The sequence below is a fragment of the Herpailurus yagouaroundi genome, unplaced genomic scaffold (assembly GCF_014898765.1).
Source record: "Herpailurus yagouaroundi ecotype Mexico unplaced genomic scaffold, PumYag 214, whole genome shotgun sequence".
Lineage (NCBI taxonomy): Eukaryota > Metazoa > Chordata > Mammalia > Carnivora > Felidae > Herpailurus > Herpailurus yagouaroundi.
Genome location: NW_024412445.1, coordinates 4,939,264 through 4,962,520, shown reverse-complemented (window position 1 = coordinate 4,962,520; position 23,257 = coordinate 4,939,264). Strand labels below are relative to the sequence as shown.

At 52.8% G+C, this 23,257-nt stretch overlaps 1 protein-coding gene across 3 annotated transcripts in view; it reads left to right on the top strand.

Moving 5' to 3' along the window:
• The window catches only part of LOC121017006 (growth factor receptor-bound protein 10-like), a 121,584-nt gene that overhangs the window by 64,406 nt on the left and 33,921 nt on the right, over window positions 1–23,257 (top strand). For all 3 annotated transcript variants that reach the window (XM_040455072.1, XM_040455074.1, XM_040455075.1), the window contains one exon: window positions 22,988–23,078. In XM_040455072.1, the coding sequence (XP_040311006.1) occupies window positions 22,988–23,078 (91 nt within the window). The remainder of the gene's footprint in view (window positions 1–22,987; window positions 23,079–23,257) is intronic.

The following is a 23,257-nucleotide window of genomic DNA, read 5'->3' as shown; positions in this document are numbered from 1 at the left end:
GTATTTTAGCTTTATTTCTATAATCGTCATTCTTGACTTCTGAGTTGCTCGTGTTCGAAGTCAGACGTCTGGGAAAGCATCCTCGTGATCCTGTCGCGCAGAGACACCTGCTGGGGTGGAGGTCAGAGCCCCGAGCCTGCTGGTGGCTCCTTCTCCGCCACCGTCTGCCTGCTGGGTCGTTTCCTACGTCCTGTCCCAGCCCCCGGTGGTTGCTGTGAGTTGCTCCTCTGGCTTCATTTCAGTTCCGTGGCGCTGAGCCTTCCGGAACCTTTCCTTCCGGCGCGGGAGCTGGCAGACGACGGCCGTGGGCCAGTCCTGCCCCCCTGCCTGCTTTTATAAATGAAGTGTTACGGGAACACGGCTACGCTCATTTGTTGACATCTCGTCAGTGGCTGCTCTGAGGCTCCCCAGCAGAGTTGAGTAGTGTCTGGCCCTTCACCGGAGACGTTTGCCAACTCCTGTTGAAGGACGGACGGGGGCTCCCCGTGGGGCCTCCTGTGTCCGCTGGCTCGTCCGCTCGTGGTTGGGGCCGCGGGGATGAGACTCAGAGCCCGCGGATGGCCCTTTGCTGCTTGCCGAGCACAGCCAGCTGTGGATTTTCTGCTGGGTCCGCGGACATCTGGGGACACCGGACCCCTCCATCTGCTGGCAGTGTCTGGAGGGGCCGGGGGATGACCTCATCCCTGTAGTCTCGATTTGGGATCCGTCCCTAGAAGTGAATTCCATTCCCAAAGTCCATCGCTTGTCTTTTATTTTTAATTTTTTTTTAACCGGAGAGGGATTCTGTAGCCTCTTCATTTTTAAAAAAAATATTTATTTTTGAGAGAGAGAGAGAGAAAGCACAAACTGGGGAGGGGCAGAGAAAGCACAATAATCCCATCAGTCACTTGAGCCCAAGCAGGCTTCACACAGTCAGTGCTGAGGCCCACATGGGGCTCGAGCTCATGAACGTTGAGATCACAACCCCAGCCAAAGTTGGATGCTTAACTAACTGAGCCACCCAGACGCCCCTTCTTCTCTTTTAATCTTACACGAAAGGACGTTTTATTGGACTCTGTGTTCTCCAAGAAATTTGTGGCTGGTACCTTCTCCTCACTGTGGCTCTTACACATCCCTTAAGTTGTCCCATCCCTTATCTTTATTTCATGACAGTGTCCCCGCAGGTGGGACGCTTACCTATAAGTGGTTTTGCAAATTATTTAAAGTTTTGATTCTGGGGGCATCTGGGTGGCTCAGTTGGTTAAGTGTCTGACTCTCGACTTCGTCTCAGTTCATGATCTCGTGGTTCGTGAGTTCAAGCCTCGAGTTGGGCTCTGTGCTGACATCGAGGAACCCACTTGGGACTGACTCTCTCTCTCTCTCTGTCTCTCCCCCCTCTTCCCCCACTTGTATTTGCATGCTCATGTTCTCCCTCTCTCTCTCACTCAAAATAAATAAATAAACTTTAAAAAAAAAAGAGTGTACATTTCTTCCCTAGACATGGAATTTTTAAGTGCTTTTGCGATACGTGTGTAAATTGGATTATGGTCTTTTCAAGTCTTTGAAGCGATTGCAGGATAGTCACTTAAAAAATAGACCGGCATTTGGTTTGGAAATCCATTTGCTTTCTGATCTGGCAAACTGCACTGAGCTGGTTTAGTTTATTGGAACTGTACTTCGTCAATGACATGTTGGTAAATAGCTCGCGTGTTTATACTTTTTGTAACTTTCGGATCCATTGAAAACCCTTTCCTTTAAACGCTGGGAGCAGCTGTGACCGATTTGGTCCCAGGTGGAGCGTGGCTGGGGGTTGGGATCCCCGGAGGCCAGCACTGTCTGCGCAGATCCCAGCCGTGGGGTGACAGACAGGTGCGAAACCAGCCGGGTGGGTCTGTGTCAACAGTGTGCTTCGTGGGCACCAGTGGGGACCCGAGTCATTTCCTGACCGATCACGTGAATGGTCTACAGCCCAGAGCTGGGGACTTGACGGATGGCGGTATACGGGGGGTCGCGGGGAAAAGACTCAGCACTTGGGTGTACTTGTTTTGGATTCTCCCATTGAACCGTCCACCAGCCCTGTGAGGTACGACCTTCGTGACACCGATTTTAAAGATGGGAAAACCGAGTCGCTGGCAGCGTGCTGCCCATCGTCCAGGGACTTGACTTGGATGTTACCTGTCACGACGTCCCCCTTCCAGATGACAGTAGCATCAAGGCAAAGAGGCCATTACTCTCTGCTGAGTAACGGAGGCTTGTTTTTCTTAACGTTTTGTAGCTACCGGAGTGTGTTCATGCCCGAGACCCACGAGGGAAGGTATTTTCAGGGAAACTTGGGTTTAATTCTCGGAGCCTCTGTGATGAAACGTTCAGTGTGTACCCTGGGATTTTGCATTTATGTCTTTGATCCTAAAATGCCCTGAGATAAGGGGTCAACTTAATGACTGCTTTCCAGTCAAAATGAAGAGAAAGATGACCAAGTATGATCCTTAAATGTGGATCAACTGGAAGATGTGTGTGTTTTAAAATGTCAAAATGAGAAAATGTCTGGAAACCAGTGAAATGCTATAAATAAGTAAACATAAATAAAAATTTTTGAAGTATATATATATTTTTTTAAATTTCTAATTATAATTGTAATTAAAAAGTTTTTTTAGTGTTTATATTTGAGACGAGCACAAGTGGGGCAGGGGCAGGGAGAGAGGGAGACACAGAATCCAAATCAGGCTCCAGGCTCCGAGCTGTCAGCACAGAGCCCGACGTGCGCCCACACTCACCGACTGCAAGATCATGACCTGAGCCGGAGTCGGACGCTTAACCAACTGAGCCACCCAGGCGCCCCTAGTTTTTTAAAGTTTTCTTATTTATTTTGAGAGAGAGAGAGAGAGAAAGAGAGAGAGAGAGAGAGAGAGAGAATATGAGAGGGTAAGGGGCAGAGAGAAAGGGGGACAGAGGACCCAAAGCAAGTGGGCTCTGTGTCGACAGCACAGAGCCTGATGCAGGGCTTGAACTCACCAACCGCGAGATCGTGACCTGAGCCAAAGTGGGACGCTCAACCGACTGAGCCCCCCAGGCGCCCCTACAAGTATATATTTTTTGATTGGAGAGAGAGACAGCCTTGTTCTACTCTGAATGCTGATTTTTTGCCTACGTGTCATCTTCTCAAATAAGGTCATCCCCTTAGGTGTGGGCTTGACGTCTTCGATTTCTCCTGGATAGTTTGAGGGAAATGACAGCTCTACAATAATTCTAAAAAACAGCTGTATTTATTGAGTGCTTTCCACGTGCTGTTTTTATCGTGTGCTCCTGTCCCACAGCGTGTGCCTCGACGGTCGCCGTGGGGCCGTGGGCCCAAGTCCTTCTCCACTCTGCCTTCCTGCTCCTGGGCACTGTCTTTGGTTCCTGCCTGCAGGCCGATTGAGTGATGCAGAGCCAGGGGTACTTAATTCATGGCCTGTCCGGCAAGGTCCAGAGCCACGGTGGAACAGAGGCCAGTGAATTTGCCTCCTTCCAAGAAACACCTGTCCAGGGCCAGACCCCAGTATCCCGCTTCCGTTTTCCTCCTCTTACTCGCCATGGTGGTTCAGTCCCCCCCGGAAATCCGTGTTCTTTCAACTCTCCGGAGTTCTCAACGGAGACTGAACTTCCCGGATCAGCGTTCTGGTTAGCCTCTGCCTCTGCGTCATTATGGAATCACGTCTAGAAGGTACATGTTTGCTCGCGTTGGCTGCTTCTTGAGCTGTAAAGGCTCAGTGTTTGTCACGTACCCGTCAAGGCCACAGTGTAGCCCACTGGTGTGTGCTGTTGGGTTGGCTGTGTGAACTGAGAACCAGCTGGGCAGGGAGGCAGCGGACACGACTTCTTGAGAAATGTCATGGGTGCTCGGAGCCAGAAAGGGGCCTGGCGTGCACCTGGGTGATGCGCACGGGTCAGCTGCTTCCCTCGTAAGCGCCCCATCTTGCCCTTGAGCGTTTGAAGTTCTGTGTCCTATATCAGACCCATACGCCCCTCAGCTTTTTTTTAACGTTTATTTATTTTTGAGAGAGAGAGAGAGAGAGAGAGCATGGGCAGGGGAGGGGCAGAGAGAGAGGGAGACACAGATCCAGAAGCGGGCTCCGGGCTCCGAGCTGTCAGCACAGAGCCTGACGCGGGTTTTGAACTCATGGACCGTGAGATCATGACCTGAGCCGAAGTCGGACGCTTAACCAACTGAGCCACCCAGGCGCCCCCAGAATTCTTCCTTTTTAATACAGCGTGTGGAATAGTGAAAACATGGGCTTTTAAACCTGTTTAGTTTCCTATTTAGGTGTTTGTTCTTTCGGGTAGGTTTAAATCATTTCTGCATGATACTTAGTTCATGCTTAATTTCAGAGTAGTGTGCGTGGATCCCTTTATTGTTACAAGGGATTTTTCCCTCCCCGGGCAAAGTGTCCTCTGCTCCCTGTGCCTCATTTGGCAAGTGGGGGTAGACAGGGCCCGCTCCCCTGCTCCCCTGCAAAGAGGGGCCACTGACTGTTGGTTGAGTCTTTTAAAGATTCTTAACTATTGGGGCACCTGGGCGGCTCAGTCGGTTAAGCGTTGGACTCTTGGTTTCGGCTCAGGTCCTGATCCCAGGGTTTGTGAGATTGAGCCCTGCGTCAGGCTCTGTGCTGACAGCACGGAGCCTGCTGTGGATCCTCTGTCCCCCTCTCTCTGCCCCTTCCCCCCTCGGGTGTGCTCTGTCTCTCTCTCAAAATGAATAAACTTAAAAAAAATGATGACTATTTTTTTACTAATTAGGAAGACACCACAAAAAAGTGTTTAAAGTTGCTGTTAATTGAAGGTTAGCATTATTCTCAGCCTCTGCAGACTTTTTCTATAATTGATGTTTAAGGAAAAGATAAACACTTGGCTGATGTTTTCGCCTCTCTGCTTACTGAACTCGCTGTCACCGTGCGTGGGGTTGGTTAGGTTTTCCGGAAAAGTGCTAGGAAACCTGGCGTGGCATTTTCTGCAGGTGGATTCCCCGCCTGTGCCTGTAGTTCGCTCTGGCTGCTGTGGTTCCGCAGAAGCTTTTCAGCCCCACCGTGGTACTGGCTGGGGGACAGGAGGGAGAAGGGGGTCTCCGCCAGCTCTTTCTAAGTGCGTGGGAGCCCGCTTACGATGCGGGGACTGGAATTTGATCACTTGGCAGTGGGGCTTAAAAAAATAGAAAATAAACCATAAAGGGAGCATAAACTTCTAGGAAAAAACAAGACCTTTTCGTTATTGGTAGAAAATCCCAACGTGGGTTAGAAATGCAAGAAGCTGAGGGGCGCCTGGGTGGCTCAGTCGGTGAAGCGTCCGACTTCGTCCCAGGTCATGAACTTGGGGTTTGTGAGTTCGAGCCCTCCATCGGGCTCTGTGCTGACGGCTCGGAGCCCGGAGCCTGCTTCGGGTTCTGTGCCTCCCTCTCTCTCTGTTCCTCCCCTGCTCGCACTCTGTCTCTGTATCTCTCTCAAAAATAAATAAAGATTAAAGAAAAAAAAAAAAGGAATAGAAGAAGCTGGGTTAGATGTTTGTTTCACAGGGAAGCTGGCTGGCCTGTGGCATACTTGTCCGGATTTGTCACGATCAAGGTGAAGACATTGAAGTCGCCTTACACAGGCTGCCGCGTCTGTCTGGACCGAGGACCTTGCCGTTGCCAGCAGGGGCCTTGTTCCTCCCCCTCCCTTTTCAGTGAGACCACCCCTCCTGTTTTCTTTCAGTCGCACCTTCTTCCCCCCACTTACCCTGCTCTGTGCGTTCCTTGTATTATTCTACGGCGCCGTCCTCTTAAATTATAAATTAGTATGCTGCCTGGTATGATAATCGCGTACTATCTGTATTGTCCAGGCAACACATAAGGCAGAGAGGGCAGGATCTGTCCTTTAAGGGCTCATGTGCTGGCCATAGAATGGGTGTTCGGTAGACGATTATTGAACAGGTGACTCTCTCTGCACATTGGCTGTATTTGTCTGTTCCTTAGGTGACCAAGTGGTCAGGTATCAGATTCTCCGAAGCCTTGTGGTCAGGTAGGTCCAGAACTCTGCCGTGCTGATTAAGATTTTCTAGTCTCAAGGAGTATAAAGGTGTCGATCGGTAATCACGGACGTCGTTTCATTGTTCTGAAAAGCTTTCTCGTACTGAGATTCCTGCTTTCACGACTTCCCCGGCTGATGTCCAGCGCGGGTGTGGTAGGTCTTAGGCTCCCAGTGACCTGGGGGTTAATGCCCGTAGGAAATCCTCCTCATGAGCAGATTCGTTTGGAGTAAAGTGAGGTCTCTGGTCTTAGATCTCTGGTCTTCTGAGACGGAAATGCCAGGTGTGGGGTGAGGATCGAGGGGGCAGACGCACAAATCCCTGGGCTAGACGCTGTCCCCTGTGGTGGCGCGGGATTTGCTCCACCCTCGGCCTGCGCTGCTCGGTGTGGGATCCGGACAGCAGAATCACCTCGGAGCTACTGTCCGAGCGAGGGCTTCGGGGTGAGACGGGGGCACCCGAGGCTAGGACACTGCAGTGGCCGTACGAGAAGTGAGCCGAAGTCTATTTAGAAGGCCAAGTTATCAGGATGTGGTAACCAGTCTGGAATGCGAAGCAGGAAGAGTTTGTGGCTGACTCTTCGTCTGGCTCGGGCACCTGCCCGAGGGGTGGCTGGCCGGCGGTCACTGAAGTATTTCTGGGGACCAGTGGCATGCCAGCATTTCAGAACACAGAAGTTTTGATATAATTATGTACCTTCCCATTGCACAAACTCACCTCTCCTCTGTCCATCCATCACCCTCCTGGCCAGCCAGGTGTCCAGCCTTTGTGTGGGCACAGACTGCCCTCTTCCCGGACGCTGTGGTCACCTGGCGAACACCGTGGCAGGAGCCTGTCCCGTCTGGGAGCCTGGCACTTGGCCTGCTGGGCTGTGACATTTGTGCAGGTGACCTGGGCGTCTGCGTCTCTCTGGGCTCCCTAGGGCCTGAGGCTTCCTGGCAGTGGGAGGGGTCTGTGCTGGGGTGGCCTGGGCTGGACCTGCTATGTTTCCAGAAACATCTTTTGGAGCCCATTTGGAACAGGGTCATGTGATGGCGCTGTCGGGAGGGACCTCGGGTTTCTTTCACGGCTCTCCTCAGGACTGGTGCCAGGGGCAGGCTTGTGGAGTCTGTGTATCAGTTCTATTTTATTTTATTTATTTATTTATTTTAATATTTATTAATTTTTGAGCGCACGAGAGAAAACATAAGTAGGGGAGGGGCAGAGAGAGAGAGAATCCCAGGCAGGCTCCACACTGGATTCATACAAGGCCCAAAGCCATGAACTGTGAACTCATGACCTGAGCTGAAATCAAGAGTCGGACGCTTACCCCACTCAGCCACCCCAGTGCCCCCTGTGTATTGGGATTTTACATGGATCTGGGTATCTGGCAGGCCAGGAACCCAGCTTTAGATAAGGAGACGTCGGGTACAGGTGCCAACAAGCAGCTTCGTGAAACCTGTCGCGGGTCCACTGACACGGGAAGATAGTCTCTCTGGAGACTATCTGATAACGCGCAGGGATTATGACCTCGCAGGGGGCCTTTGGGGGAAGAAACGTTTTGTGGAAAAGGCCGGGCTGTCGCAACATCTGTAGACTATCTGTGGCCGCGCTCGTTCTGAATTTGTGACGCCTGTATTTCCACACGCATGCATGTGCGCGCACACACGTACATGCTCGGCCCCGTCTTCTCCTGAGCGCAGGGCCTTCACTCATAGGGCTGGGAGCTGCACCTTCTGTGACGGAGGCTGGCCGGCCCCGTGTCCTTGCTGTCACTCACTGGGCCTTCTTACTCGCAGCTGCTTTCCAGGTATGCAGGGGTGAGTTCAACTCCCCATGCTGTCCCCGACCCCTCCTGAGCTGTAACAGAGTGGGGTGTCTTCTCGTTAGGGCCTGCGTTGGGATTTTGTGTACCTCGCCTGACTCGATCTCCCCCAGCAGGCCCTCTGAAGTGGGTGCTGTTACCCAGGTTTGCCTGTGGGGACCCTGAGGCCCGGAGACTTCTGTTGACTTAATCTTGCTCGGCTCAGATGGCTGGAAGTGGAAGGGTCCGGGTCCTGCTTTGCTCTGTCTGGTCCCAAACCTGCGTCCCCTCCCCGCCGCCCACATGGGCTAGATTTGGGGGAGTTCTGCCCTTGCGTTTCCTCCGGGTGTTTCATTCTGGACAGTTCTTGTGTCTTCATGGGGGCTCTCCTGCCCCAGGTCTCCCAGACCACTCACTGCCCTCGGGCATCAGTGGAGAGAGAGCACCCCGGGCCCCCCTCAGAGCTGATCCCTGGGGAGGAGGACGTCCTATCCTGGGTGGGGGGGGGAGGGGGGGGTGTTCATCTCTGGAGGTTGGATTTGGTCCCTGTCAGGATGGCAGTTGCTGTCCCTCTGGAAACATAGAGCATATCTCTCTGGACTGTTTGAATGTCCCTCCTGTCTGGTGTCGTCTTAGACCTCCTAGGTCTGTGTCTCTCGGTTGACATCTCCTGTGGTGATGGGCCCATCTTTCTCTTCACACCTTCTGGTTTTGAACTGGGTGTCAGATGTGGTGAACCATACGTGGCTGAGGGCTGGGTTTTTTGTTTTTGTGTTGCTTTAAACTTTACTCATTTTATTTTATTTTTTAGAGAGAGAGCATGCATGTGAGTGGGGGAGGGGCAGAGGGTGGGGGAGAGAGAGAGTCTTAAGCGGGCTCCGTGCCAGCACAGAGCCTGAGGTGGGGCTCGATCCAACGACCCCGGGGATCATGACCTGAGCAGAAATCAAGAGTCACGCAACGGAAGAGAGAGAGAGGGAGACGCAGAATCCAAAACAGGCTCCGGGCTCCGAGCTGTCGGCACAGAGCCTGATGCGGGGCTTGAACCCATGAAGTGCGAAATCGTGACCTGAGCCGAAGTCAAAAGCTTTTAACTGACTACTGAGCCCCCCAGGCGCCCCCTTCTGGCTGCTCCTTTCTGGTGGTTCTTTCCCTGGCCTGACAGTTTCCTGACACGCATGCACTAGCCAATACTCGGCTGACACCTTGCCCGGTGCCCCGTGCAGGTCCCCGTGGCCTCCCTGAACCCTGCGTTCTGTCTCCTAGAAGGACCCCGGGTGCGGTATGGGGCCCCCTTCCTGGTGCTGTGGATGGGGAGCTCTCCGGGCAGCGAGTGGGGCACTGGTCGGGCTGATCTCGTTTGTCTATCTCTGTCAGGGATACGATCCCATGCCGCCTGTCGTCCAACGTGCATGAAAACTCTTTTCAGTGTTTTAGTTATTTAAGGAGAGAGGGTCCCTTCCGTCCTCATACTCCCATCTTGGCAGGTGGCATGTTTTAACCCTGGTTCTGGGACTAGGTTAGGCTCACCGCGTTGTTAGGGAGTGTGCAGAACCAGCTTAGGAGCCAAAGAGAAATAATAGAGATCGTGGGGTCCAAGGACCTCCCTTTCTAGATGAGGAAACAGGTGCAAAGAGCGAGTTTATTTGCTCGGAAGCTTAGAGTTTGTCACGGGGGTGATTTGTAAACATTTGGCTCACATCACAGCGAGGGTTTTCATTCACAGAGGATGTGATGAACAGCTTTTTGTGACCCATGCGGGGGTTGGGAGCCCGCAGTCCTCCCCGGCCGCAGGGAAGGGCTGACCGCATCTTGTCTAGTGGCCGCCAGCAGCTCCCGGGGTCCTGGGGGGTCATTCGCTCTCTCTTGGCCACTTGCTTTGCGCAAAGCCCCGTGGGAGATACGCCTCAAGGGAGCGGCACCCCGACTTGACAGCCATGCCCTTCAGCATGCTTCTGGAAGCTTCTTTCTGCCCTTCCCTGCTCTCGAATCTGCCCCCTGAAGAGTATCACACCGGGTTGAGGTGCGGCGTGGGGACCCAGGCAGGAGCTCTTTGCCAGCCTCAGCTTACCTCATCCTGCCTCCAGATTCCTGGCCTCGGGCTGCCGTTCACCCCTGGCCCTCTGCCCCAGGCTTGGCCAGAGGGCCGTAGAAATGAGGAAGGGCCACCAAGGATTACATCATCTTAAACCCTGGGGCTTTTTCCTGGTTAACCAGGACGAATGAAAGCCCTTTCCAGTTTTGAAATTCAGCATTAAAGAGTTCGAGGAAGAGGATGTCTCTTCTCCTTCTGCTAACTGGGGGCACGCGGTGTGGTTGGGCCGTGCACCCGCTGTGTGGGGATAGCGCCGACCCCATTGATTGTTGCGACAGCGCGGCACGGGGTTCGCCGCCCGAGGTTCGAGTGTAGATGTTGCAGGGGCCGGTGCGGCCAAGAGCAAGCGGGAAGCTTCGAGCCAAAGAAGTCGGGGCGCTTGTCCACAGGGGGTTTGTGCGCCCCATCAGGGACGCCTCAGGATCGTGATCCACGTTTCAGACGAGGCAGCTCAAGCCTTGAGACACTGAGGGATGGTTGCCACGACCAGGTCACCAGGACTTTGAACCAGATCGCCCCCGTGTCCAAGCTGTGCTGGCTTAGGGCACCTCACCGCCTTTTGTTAGCACCTGTGCTCTGTCCTTTGGTTGACGTCTGTATGCAGCTGGGAGACTTCCTTCCCTTTGCCTCCGGGAGGGGTTCCACTCTTATGTGGCCTCTTGGCCTGGTCCCTTGAACCTCAGCACACAGTCAGTCTGTGTATGCGCAGGGGAGGGGCGGGGACAGCAGGTGGGACACCTGGAATGATGCCTCTCTTCCAGAACTTGGAGTCCCGGCCGGCCAGAATTCGCTGGGGCAGAGTCAGAACCTATTTTATTCCACTGGGAAGTCTGTGGTTTGACTGTCGGATTGTTCTCATTCCCCGTGTTGCGTTTTGCCCGATCCCCGGGAAGCACTGTGAGGGCTGAGATTGGCAGCCTTATTAATTAGCAGCTCGGTGATTTCCGTATCGTTTCACTTCCCAGACTGCTAAGTCACCGTGGACCTTGAAGACGGTTCAGGTGGCCCTAGCCGACCATCCTAGCAAATTCACCCTATCTTAGTACGTGCGGATGGTTTGGTCTCTGTTCATTTTCCTTTTCACAAGGGAGGGGGGTGGGTCCCAGAGGACAAACCGCCTGTGTAGCAGAAAGGGGGGTATCCTCAGGGGATCTGCCTTGGCGAGCAGCCAGGCCTCCATTAAGTCATCTTGTGGTAATGCCTCCGTCGTAATGCCACCACAGAGGCCACCATGGTAATGCCTCCCTTCTGGGGGTGGTTGGGGATAGAGGAGGACAAAAGGACATGCCGGGGACCTGGTGCAGAGATGCTTTAATGAATAGGGAGGCCTTCAGGACTTCCTGTTTGTTGTTGTTGTTGTTGTTGTTGTTGTTGTTTTTAATGTTTATTATTTTTGAGAGAGAGAGAGAGAGACAGAGGGCGAGTGGGGGAGGGGCAGAGAGGGAGGGAGACACAGAATCGGAAGCAGGCTCCAGGCTCCACGCTGTTAGCACGGAGCCCGACACGGGGCTCGAACTCACGGAGTGTGAGATCATGACCTGAGCCGAAGTCGGACGCTCAACCAACCGAGCCCCCCAGGCGCCCCTGCCCTTCCTGTTTCATGTCACACGCAGAACCTGCGTTTGCTCTTCTGTGTTAAGTAATATGTGGGCAGCCACGCAGCACCGGGTGACCCGGTCATTGGGCAAGTGCCCATCGACTCTGACTCATTGGCTCCCCCACCAGGAGGGGTGCCCGGTGCCTGGGCAGACGGTGTGTGTGGGTGGGAACCGGTGACCCCCGCCCGGGAGGGGCGTGCTCCCTTCCCAGAGAGCCTGGGAAAACCTGCATGGCCTTCACCTTCCTCCCGTTGACCTTCTCTAGAGTCCCGGAGATCCCCTTGGGTGACCGAAATAGCCATTAAAAAGCTGATAACAGCGTTGTGGTTTGGGCAGGGGCCCCCGTTGTACTGAAGTCGGTAAGTGAATGACTTTGGAAAGCCATCAGCCTTCACGAAAGCAAGAGTGGGCAGGAGAATTAGGGGCACAGGAAACATGGGGCTGTGACCGCGGCAGAGTGTTTCCGCCATCGTGCTTCTTACCGGTTGGAATGACGCCCCCTGAGACGTTTGCCTTCTTCTCTGAGCCACAGTCACTGTATCGGCTGGAACTCACCCCCCTTTCACTAGAGCTCCTGAGACACAGAGCCCCCCCCCCTTGTGAAATCATGGGGGCCCCAACCTCTGACCTCCAGGCCCGCGCCCCCGGGGTGATAGTTGTCCCCCTCTCCCTGGGCCCACCTACCTCCCATCTCCTTCCTGCCGCACAGCCTGGGCCTGCTTACTGGCCTCAATTGTGCTCCGTGAGTCGCCCGGTCGGCACGTCCAGAATTAAAGTCCCGGATGCGGGTAGAAGGCCTCGCACACGGGAAGAGGTGATTTGTCCTTTGGGGGCTGCCGAGGAGGCCGGCGGGGTTCTGGATCAGGGCTGAGGCCGGGGGCAGAAGCCCCGTGAGCCCTGCGGGTTTAGGGACTTGTTCCCGGAAGCTATCTGTTCTCTTCACAAACGGCTGAGTGAGCGAGTCCACAGCCTGGGGATCCCGTTCCCTGTGCACTTGGGGTCTCCTGCCGGGGACACGGTATCAGAAGCCGCTCCGTCGTCGGTGGGACCCGCTGCAGGAAGAGAAAACTCCAAGGGAGTCGGACCCACGTGACCTGAACGCGCGCCATCTAGTCACCTACGCACCTCGGGTTCGCCGTGCCGTCAGCTGTGCACAGGTGGCCCTTTTCGCGGTTCTCACGCTACAGGTGGTGAAGAAGGAGGTGAAGATGGGGGTCTTGGAGGCAGAGCAGGTGGAGGCGGCGGAGGAGGTCGAGGGAGATGGAGGTGAGGGAGGCGGCTGTAACAGCCGGATGAGTCGTGGTGTCAGTGAAAACAGCCACTAGGAACTTAACCGCGACGTTTCACGTGCGCGATCAATCTGAATGTTCCAAACCCTGACACGGTGAGCTCTAGTGGTCTTCCCCAGGCTACTCAACTACTGATTTCTAGAAACCCTAGAGCCAGCGTTGTTAGCCAATGAGGCGGGCAGCCTCACTGAGGTGGGCACGCCAGATCAAAAGACGGGAAGAAAATTGAGGCGGCAAAGGGAATTTGGGGGAAGCCGTGCGTTCGGATCGACAGGCTCTGGGCACAAGGTTTCTTTGTAGGGTGATGGAAGCGTTCTAAATTTAGATGGTGGTGATAAGCGTACGAGTGCTGTAATTACACTGACATTCATGGGATGGCACACAGATGCGCAGATTACATTTATGTTCGTGTAACTTCTATCCCAGTAAAGCTGCTTAAAAAAAAAATAAATAAAAAAGGGGCGCCTGGCTGGCTCAGTCAGTTGAGCGTCCGACGTCGGCTCAGGTCGTGATCTCACAGTCTGTGAGTTCGAGCCCCGCGTCGGGCTCTTGTGCTGACAGCTCCGAGCCTGGAGCCCGTCGCAGATTCTGTGTCTCCCTCTCTCTCTGCCTTCCTCTGCTCGCTGTCTCTTTCTCAAGTATAAATAAACATTAAAAAAAAGGAAAGAAAGGCAATTCGTCCGCTACTTTCGCTTTACGACGTCAAGGATCAGGACACTTAGAGCTAATTGTGTAGAAGGAAGTGTCTCAATATGGTGTTTATGGAGCAGTCTGTCTGTTTAGGTCTGTGGTGCTTGGGCGCAACGAAGTTCTCATGGAAATCGGTTCTGTAAATAGTGGCCTTGTCGCTGCCACGCTTGGTGTCCTCCTCTTCTGGAGACAAGGTTTTGTTTCTCTGATGAGTGTAGATCCAGGTATGTGTGTGGTTGAGTCAGCAGCTTGCATCAGTACCATATAAATAGGAAGCATTACTCTCACTACACAGGAGGGCTGGCATGGTGAGTAATTACTGAAAAATTAGTCCGTTTTCATGAAAATTGGTGATCGTCTGTAGCTGGAGGGAGGTCCAGTGTGAAATCTTGACCACCCCTAACTGTGTCTGTCTGGAAGTTATAGAGTGACGTGTGCAGCTGACCCCGTGGGCATTGGACGCGGGGAATTTACAGTAGACTGTAAGACAGCGCGTTCCCTTCTAGAATTGGATTCCGATTTGTTTTACACCTTTACCTGTGTTTTGTATCAAGTGACAAGACCCAGGCTGACTGTGTTTCACATACCGAGCTTCAGAAGCACTGGCTTGTTGCATGTGAGAGGGACCCACGATCTCACCAGGCGGTGGGCTGCAGTGGGTGGGGAGGGGGCCGCCTGGTGGGACAAGGCCCCAGCGGTGGCATTTGCCAGGGCAGCGCAGGGCAGGGTGTGGGAGGGCCGGGAGAGCCCCTCTGGCTTGGCTTTCACTGCATTTTCAGGCCGGCCTCCCTGGACAGCCCCTTCCCCTTGCCCACGCTGTTCTCATGCATTGTTGTTTGTGTTTTGTTTGTTTGTTTTGGGGTTTGGTGTACCTGTGATGTTTATTTTTATTTTTATTTTTTAAGTTTATTTATTTATTTCTTTATTTTTTTTTTGAGAGAGAGAGAGAGAGAGAGAGAGAATCCCTAGCAGGCTCTGTGCTGCCGGTGAAAAGCCTGACATAGGACTTGAACTCACGAACAGTGAGATCATGACTTGAGCAGAAACCAAGAGTGGGACGCTTAACCGACTGAGCCCCCCAGGTGCCCCTGGTGTACCTGTAGCATTTGAAATCTATCTGCATTAGGATTTCAGCTCATGGGTTTTGATGGAGTGTCCTCACTGGGTGAAGACATTTCAAATCCCCTCATTCTGTACCAGGTGGTGTTAATGTTGGGTTATCTTAGAGTAATTAAGGGCGCCTTCTGTGCCTTCATTCAGGTCCTTGAAAAGATTGTACATTGCGTGGGGCCAAGGACACAGCCCTGATGCCCACTGGAGACAGAGACGTCTCTTACAGACATCTTGTCCCAGCTGTTTAGTATTTGTGTCGGGGCCTGCTGTTCACGGACACCTGGAACCTTCCCTTGCTAGACAAGTCCTTGGTTTACGTCGCCTGAATTTATTCCCCCCAGCCAACGTTTGAAGCCACCAGTCTGCCCCAAGGAAGCACACAGTTGCACAAAGTCTCACACTGACAGGTGGGAGACTGGGATTTGACCCCGGAGTCTGGCCTTCAGCAGTACGCTCCCATTTGTTACCCGGCAGATACCGCGCTGACCGTTAACACTCACGTGTTCTCTGAGGCACACGTGCGTTGGTCCTGTATTTTTATTCAGATAAGGAACTGCTCAAACCGCCCAGTCTCTGTCTCGAGAGCGGTGTTCCTCTTGTGCGTTGGGCAGCCAGCGTGGGCACCGATTTATTTGAGGCCCCGCTTGTCACAGGATGCGGGGGCCAGCTGACGTGTGTGGAGTCAGGCCCTGTGTGTGCCCAGGCCGTGCTGTGATGCGTCTCACGGAAAGTGTGTCCTGCCAGGCTCATGCGGGTGGGGGCGTGCCCTGGTGACAGTGCTCCGTGATATTCCTTCCACCCCGGCCTTCACCCTCACTGCCTCCCCGGGGGGGGCAGAGGCGTCCCTGCCCCAGATCTGGGGTCGTCAGGGACAAGGGGCACGCGCTGGTCAGCTCGCCCTCCTACTTCCCACTTTGAATTGAAGAGTGCAGCAGGATGAGGGGTACGGGATCATTTTCATCTGGGCTGTCAGAGAAGGCGCCTGAAGGAAGCGGCTTCTCAGGCCTTGAGGATGAGTGGATGGTGTGTGTGGAGGACAAGGCAGAGAACATTCCACATAGTGAAGAATCCCCGGGCAGAGCAGGATGGGGAGGTGTGCCTGCTGTGAACTGTGCCTTTTGAGCTGGAGGGAAGCCAGGCCAGGAAGGTGGCCCCTGGAATATTCCGTGTAAGCAAACCACCTGAGGTAAGGAGCTCAGACTCAGCCCCGCCTTTGAAATGAGGGCCTTGCGGGCCCACAGGCCTGGGAGTCTGCATTCTGTCTGGAGAGGCTTGTGTGCTACTCTGGGGTGGGGTCTGAGCCCACGGACAGCCAGGCCCACCAGGCTCAGAGCCCGGCTCGAGGCACCCTTTACATATAACCTTTAAAACCTTGGGTTCTTGGGGTGCCTGGGTGGCTCAGTCGGTTAAGCGACTGACTTCGGCTCAGGTCATGATCTCACTATCCGTGAGTTCAAGCCCTGCATCAGGCTCTGTGCTGACTGCGTAGAGCTAGAGCCTGCTTCAGATTGTGTGTCTCCCTCTCTCTGGCCCCCGCCCCCCGTCTCTGTCTCTCAAAAATGAATAAATGTTGAAAAAAATAAATAGATAAAATGAAACATCAGTGCTCCATCGGCAGAGAGAGGTAGGTTAAGCACCTGCCTGTGTGCAGCGGGCATGTGCCCAATTAGAGGGGAAGAGTATTTCAGGGAGGGCCTGGAGGGGTCTGGAGAAGCCAGCCTGGGGCCAGCAAGAGGCCTGGAGGAGCGAGCCGGGGGGGGGGGGGGGGCGGCGGGCGGGCGGGGCACGGGCGCATTCCTGCAACTCCCGGAAGTATGGCTCACGAAGGAACTTTCTAGAAGACAGCACAGTTCAGCTGGACGATCCATCCCTCATCCCATCTTCCTCCTCCCCATGCCCCATCGCCACGTCCCACGGGGGCTCCAGGACCGGCATGCCGGCTGCGGCTGACCTTGCGGGCTCATACCCCCGGCCCCCCCAGCTTGGAACAAAATCACTCAGCACAGCTTTACGCTGCAGGAGGCCGCTCTCCTTCCTTTTCACGGAGGCAGTGTGTCTGCCCCGCTCCACCGGACTCCCGCTTCCGACTCTGGAAAGTGTTTCTACAGCCACGCGGGTCTGGGGGGGCAGTCTGGCCCCAGACAGTGAAATGACCTGCTCGGCCACTGAAGGGGCTTCGGTTCACTGTCCCGGGCTCCCACCTTCCCCAGAGGGGTAGATGGCCCAGTGACGAAGGGCTCGGGTTTGAAGAAGCCGTAGCTGCCAGCAGCCACCTTCGGAGAAGAATCCTGGACTTTCCCTCCAGGCCCCGGGCCTCCTGCCAAGGAGGAAGCTCTGTAGGATCGGCCCCTGACCCTCCGGGGAGGCTGGCTAATCTGGAACGGGAAACCCACCCGGACAAACAGAAAAACGGAGCCCTGGGAGACCCAGCCGCACAGTGACAGGCTTGTTACTCCTGGCCGGGTTTTCATCACCCTGAGCCTGGCCGGGGGCCACTGTTTGCCTTTGAAGAGTGGAGGGACGGGACGTTTGCGCCTTGACCTTCCGGAGCCATGGGGTGGGGGCAGTTAGCCTCTCCCTGCTGGCTGTATTTTACAAACGCTACCGTCTCTCATACTGTTCCATCTGCTTTCACTTCCCAGGATAACAGGACTCTTGACTGAAGCGTCTGTCTGTTCAGTTTTTAGGACGGTTTTTATTGACCTGGGAGTTCTATATACGAGCAAATGAGCCACGCTTCGAAATTTCGCTCTTACTGCTGTAATTTGTCATGCATCCCTGTCGGATTTTGACAGTCCTTGAAGTGTAGAGTTGCCAGATAAAGTATAGGATGCCCAGTTAAATTTAGACAAACTACAAAAGCATTTTTTGTTTTGTTTTGTTTTGTTTTGTTTTGTTTCTTTCTAGGCGAAGTCCCATGTAAGTTGAGACATACTTAGAGCAAAAAGCGGGTAGGGTGTCTATCTGAAAGGCCGTTTTCACGGGACATCCTGTATTTTTATTTGCTAAATCTGGAAAGTTACTTGTATTCTAGAAAGATATCTCAGTGGTGTCAGGTTAGTCTAGGGCCTGAATGGGTTCAGGGGATGCCCCGGGGTGGGGGGGGCTTATGTGTCCCAGAGGGACGGGCTGGGTGGGGCCTAGGGGGGTGGTAGGAAGGCTGACCCTCTTACCCTTGGTTTATCCTCTCCCCACGTACCTGTGGTCTGATTTCCACCAACACGTGTATTTCTAATGAGTACTAATTACTCATTTATATGTAAGTAAATGCTATAGAAGAGAATTAAAAAAAAAAATTAACATTTATTTTTGAGAGAGAGAGAGACAGAGCGTGAGTGGGGGAGGGGCAGAGAGAGAGGGAGACACAGAATTGGAAGCAGGCTCCAGGCTCTGAGCTGTCAGCACAGAGCCTGACGTGGGGCTCGAACTCATGAACTGTGAGATCATGACCTGAACCAAAACCAAGAGTCAGATGCTTAACCTACTGAGCCACCCAGGCCCCCTTGTTTTCTTCCTTCCTTCCTTCCTTCCTTCCTTCCTTCCTTCCTTCCTTCCTTCCTTTCTTTCTTTTTCTTTCTTTCTCTTTTTAACATTAATTCACTTTTAAGAGAGAGAGAGAGAGCAGAGAGAGAGAGAGAGAGAGAAAGCATGAGCAGGGAAGGGGCAGAGAGAGGGGGAGACACCAAATCCAAAGCAGGCTCCAGGCTCTGAGCTGTCAGCACAGAGCCCGACGTGGGGCTCGAACCCATGAACCATGAGATCATGACCTGAGCCGAAGTCGGCTGCTTAACTGAGCCACCCAGGCGCCCTCAGAAGAGATGTTTTAATAATTTAAGCAAACTCTGGAAGCAATTCTAGAAGAAAATGAGGAATCATGTAAAAGGAAAAGGAGGATGAGCTGTGCCCCTGGAAACGTGTCAGAAGATGTGATACAGAGAGTGTGGCCAGGGCTCAGGAACCAGCAGATCTGGGTGGCTGAGGCTCAGACACACGCACGTGTGGAGATTATAAGGTGGGATGAAGGTGACCTTCCAGCTCAGGCAAAAAGGCAGAGCGAACTGGGGCCAGTATCTGGTCTCACTGCGTCCTTTCCACCAAAATAAACGTCCGAGACAGGGATGAGTCAGAGTACATCAAGTCAGAAAGGGACCAAGTAGAACATACATGGATACTCTCCAGATTCCTTGAGAGAGGGCAAGGGCAGTTATCAAGCTGGCAGCAGTGAACTGAAAAGAAAAGGTCAGGGCACTTGCCTACCTTGAATTGAACTTCTGAGAATCAAAAGTATAGTTAAAACGGCAGACAGAATGGGAAAAGCATTTGCGACGAATAGCAGTCAACTGTGTTTCTTACCACATGAAGAGCTCATCCTGGAAGGAGTTGAGGAATACACCAGAGTTTCCAGTGGGCGGAGGAATCCACAGGCCACCCTGGGGGGTGCTCTCCCAAGCCTTGGGCCCTGGCTTTGCACTTCAGGGTGTAAACAAACCTTATGCCAATAAACCTTCTGGAGGGGGGTCATTTAACGCATTTTCCAGATGAACCAGTTGACTCAGACTCCAGGTAACTGGCCCCGAGGGGCTCAGCTCCCGAGGGGTGGGTGGGCCGTGGCTCTCCCGGAAAGCCCCGGTGCCCTCGGTCTAGCTGACCTGTCTGAAGGTAGTCCAGATGAAGAAAGAGAAAGGCCTAATGAGCTATGAGAAATGGTCAACTTCGGTATTTAAGACCTGCACCAAAAACCACAGGCCAAGGCTACGGTTTACCTCCGGCATTGGCCAGAAAAAAATTCCAGAAAAATCACCAGTGTCAGCGTGCCACAGATGTTATGAAGCGGGCAGTTCTCTGTTTTGGGTGGAAGGGTAAAGCGATACAGACAAGAGTTTGACAAAATGTATCTAGATTCAAAAACAAGAATGCGCATGAAACCTTTGGCCCGGTGGTTCTGTTTTCAGGGATCGGATGCAAATAATCAGAAACGTGGACAGTTTTATGCACAGAGGTGTTTCTTGGATTGTTGTTTGATGCTGAGATTTGCAAGTGGCTGCAGGTGTTCCCTAGAGTAGTTTGGAATCTGAAAACAGTATTTACCAAGGCTTTCAAATACCATCTTGTATGGGTGCCTGGGTGGCTTAGTTAAGTGTCCGACTTTGGCTCAGGTCGTGATCTCACTGTTTGTGGGTTCGAGTGCTGCATCGGGCTCTGTGCTGATGGCTCAGAGCCTGGAGCCTGTTTCAGATTCTGTTTCCCTCTCTCTCTGCCTCTCCCCTGCTCATCCTCTCTCTCTCTCTCTCTCTCTCTCTCTCTCTCTCTCTTTCTCTCTCTCTCTCTCAAAAATAGACATTAAAAAAAATAAAATAGGGGCCCCTGGGTGGCTCAGTTGGTTGGATGTCTGACTTCAGCTCAGGTCATGATCTCACAGTTTGTGGGTTCGAGCCCCGCGTCGGGCTCTGTGCTGACAGCCCAGATTATGGAGCCTGCTTCTGATTCTGTGTCTTTCTCTCTCTCTGCCCCTCCCCTGCTCACATTCTGTCTCTCGAAAAAATAAATAAACATCAAAGAAACTTAAAAAAAAAAAAGCATCTTGTAGTGTTAACCGGGGAGGGGAAGGCAGCGGAACCCTAAATCGTTGACCCTGTGTGATTTCCAGTGTCTGGCCGTGCACAGTAGTGGTGCGGGGTCCACAGGAGAGCTATCACTTACCCCACCTGCCATCGTGGGATTCAGGTTCATTTTTATTTTCCATCTGCTCTGTGCTTCCCCAAAACGTACCTGCTTGTTTTACAATTTGGGAAAGAAAGAAAAAATATGTATCCCGATGGCAAAGAGCCGGCTGGATGGGGAAATGCTGGCTGAAATGGCAGACACTAGCAGAGAGGGAGGGGTGAACCCGGAAGGGGAGGCTTCGCTGCATTTGGGGGTCTGGGGTACCACCTTGTGCACTAACCCCAACAGCCCAGTTCCGTCCTCAGCACCTCAGTGGGGCTCCTGGTGGTGTCCTCTTGTCTCCAGACTTCGTGTCCTCCAGACCAGCCCATCTCTTCTTTTCTAATCAGAAACTTCCGTTTGGGCTTGCTTGCTTTCTTTCTCGTTTATTTATTTTAATGTTCGTTTATTTTTGGAAGAGACAGAGCACGAGCAGGGGAGGGGCAGAGAGAGAGGGAGACACAGAATCTGAAGCAGGCTCCAGGCTCCGAGCTGTCAGCACAGAGCCCGACGCAGGGGTCGAAATCAGGAACCGTGAGATCATGACCTGAGCCGAAGTCGGACGCCCAACCCACTGAGCCACCCAGGTGCCCCAGAAACCCGTTCTTAACTAACCGTATGGTCACCAGTATGGAATGGATTAATGTCACTTGAAGGACTAAAGTCAGGTTGCACACCCGCCTAGGGGAGTGGTCCAGGGCTTGGAAGTGCTGATTGAGATGCTTCGTTGCCATGGGAGATTTCAGAAAGATAGGCTCAAATTCAGTAACATGTGTCCTTTGATTCTGAATCCGTTTTTTAGTGGGATCATTTGTAACCCCATGCGATCCAGATGTCCCCTACACGTTCTCCGTAAGTAATTCAAATGTCGCGCACAGACGTATCATGTTTGTGCATTTTGTCTTCTCTCTGGGAGAACAGACCGAAAACTGATAGGATCCATCCCCGGGTGAGAGGAGAGAGGCTCATTTGGATTTTTTTCTTTGTGCTTTTTTTTAGCATCTAGATTTTCATAGTTAGCAGGTATTACATCTTTAAAAAAAAAAAAAAAAGAACGCCGTTTGTTTTGGAGGGAGAGAAGCAGTGAGAATATCCTCTCGCACCTTGGGGCTTTGATCCGTTTTGCCCAGATTTTCTGGGGGAAGGGGTGACGGTGGCTGGGCCTCCTCAGGGACTGAGCCGCGTCCTTCTGAGGGGTAGATGTCGGTGGGTTGAACCTTCTGGACTATCTCCCCAGTGCCCCCGAATCTGCCTCCCCAGCTCTAGAGAGTGGCCCCCAGCACTGCATTGACCACACCCACACGTGTATACGTGCAGGTCAGCGTGCACACGGCGGAGGGCATAGAGTATCGCCCATCCGTTTCTATGCTCCCAGGCTCTGGACAGTCAGCCACTTGCTGGGGGAACATTCGGGTGATAAAGCAACTTCCTCAAAATGAATGAGTTTCTTGGGCAGCTTGGTGGGAAGGCACTTGGGATCTAAAAGCCCCACTGCCTGGGTTCTAATCCCCGGGATGCCCCTTCCCAGCAGGGGTAGTAAGGTGGACATAACCTTCCTGAGCCTCAGTGTTTTCATCTGTAAAGTGGGAGTCCTGCTGGCAGTGTAGGCTCTGTGCACAGTGGCTGGTGCGGGTGCCCAGGCACGTGGAACATTCCACCCAAGGCAGTCTGCGGTTCCTGTGCAGAGGTAGGGATGAGGTTGATGAATTTGGCTGTTATTTTTGCCAGTATATTATTACTCTCAGAGCCGATGTGTTTTGCAGACAGAGTTCTAAAAGCTAATTACAGAGGTAATACATGGTGCATGGTCAACATTTCTTAAATCTGGAAGAGAAATTTGACCTCTTTCCACCCCAGGTTAATTCCTGCTAGTATTTTGTTACAAGCGTGTAAATCTTAAAGGACCCGTTTTCTTTGCCCGTATTTTAATGCATCTTTCATTGGCTTGGTTCTAAGTCTCATGAAGACATTTTGCTAGAGTTGTGGAGCTGGTCATAATATTGTTGTTGTAACTTTTGCCTAAGATTGTTGTCCTCATCTTGACATCTTAAAAAATGCGACCGAGCCCTCCCGCTTGGTAGAGGGGGGCCAATTATAAGGCAGACTCTGGATGTTTCCGTACCAGATAACAGACCGCCTGGGGCTTGATTACCAGTAATTGTTGCAGAAAATGCGTGTGCTCCCTGGAATGCTAATTATTTATATTCATTGCTTAAATCCAGCGGTTGACAGTAATTCTTTTTGAGTTGCTCTTCAGGCAGAGCAGTTGAAGCCAGAAACAGAGTAACTTCTGTCCTGACTCCCTTGCTAAACAGAGTGGTACCTTCTCAAGATTAACTTCCTTATGTTATGTTACGTTACGTTAAAAATGTTTATTTTTGAGAGAGAGAGAGGAGAGACAGAGTGCAAGCTGGGGAGGGAGGGAGACAGAACCCGAAGCAGGCTCCTGGCTCCGAGCTGTCAGCACAGAACCCAACGCGGGGCTCGAACCCACGAATCACGAGATCATGACCTGAGCCGAAGTCGGACGCTTGACCGACTCAGCCACCCAGGTGCCCCATCCGGTGTACTTTAAACAACTGTCCTTGAGAACTAGAAAGGTAAAGAAATTGAAGAAACAGGAAGAAGGCAATGCGAGCGATGGTGGATGTGGATAAGTGTGAACTTTTGACTGAAGCCTTTGTGTTCCTATTTTCTGCAGGACCAGGTGGAGCAGACACCCCCCGTCAGCCCACGAGACCTGGCAGGACCTGGCTTCCCAGCGCAGCCTGACCGGCTCACCAATCACCAGGGTAAGAAACGACAAAATCATGGTGACCCAGATGCCCTACCTTCCGACTGTGACTTTGCCACGTGCTGGGGCTCTGTATGCCAAGAAACCGTTCCTGCCCCTCATCTGAGAAGATTCTGGCCTTGGCTCTTCTCCCCTTTAAGGAAAACAAATTCAAAAACGGGGAGAAAATGCGTGGCT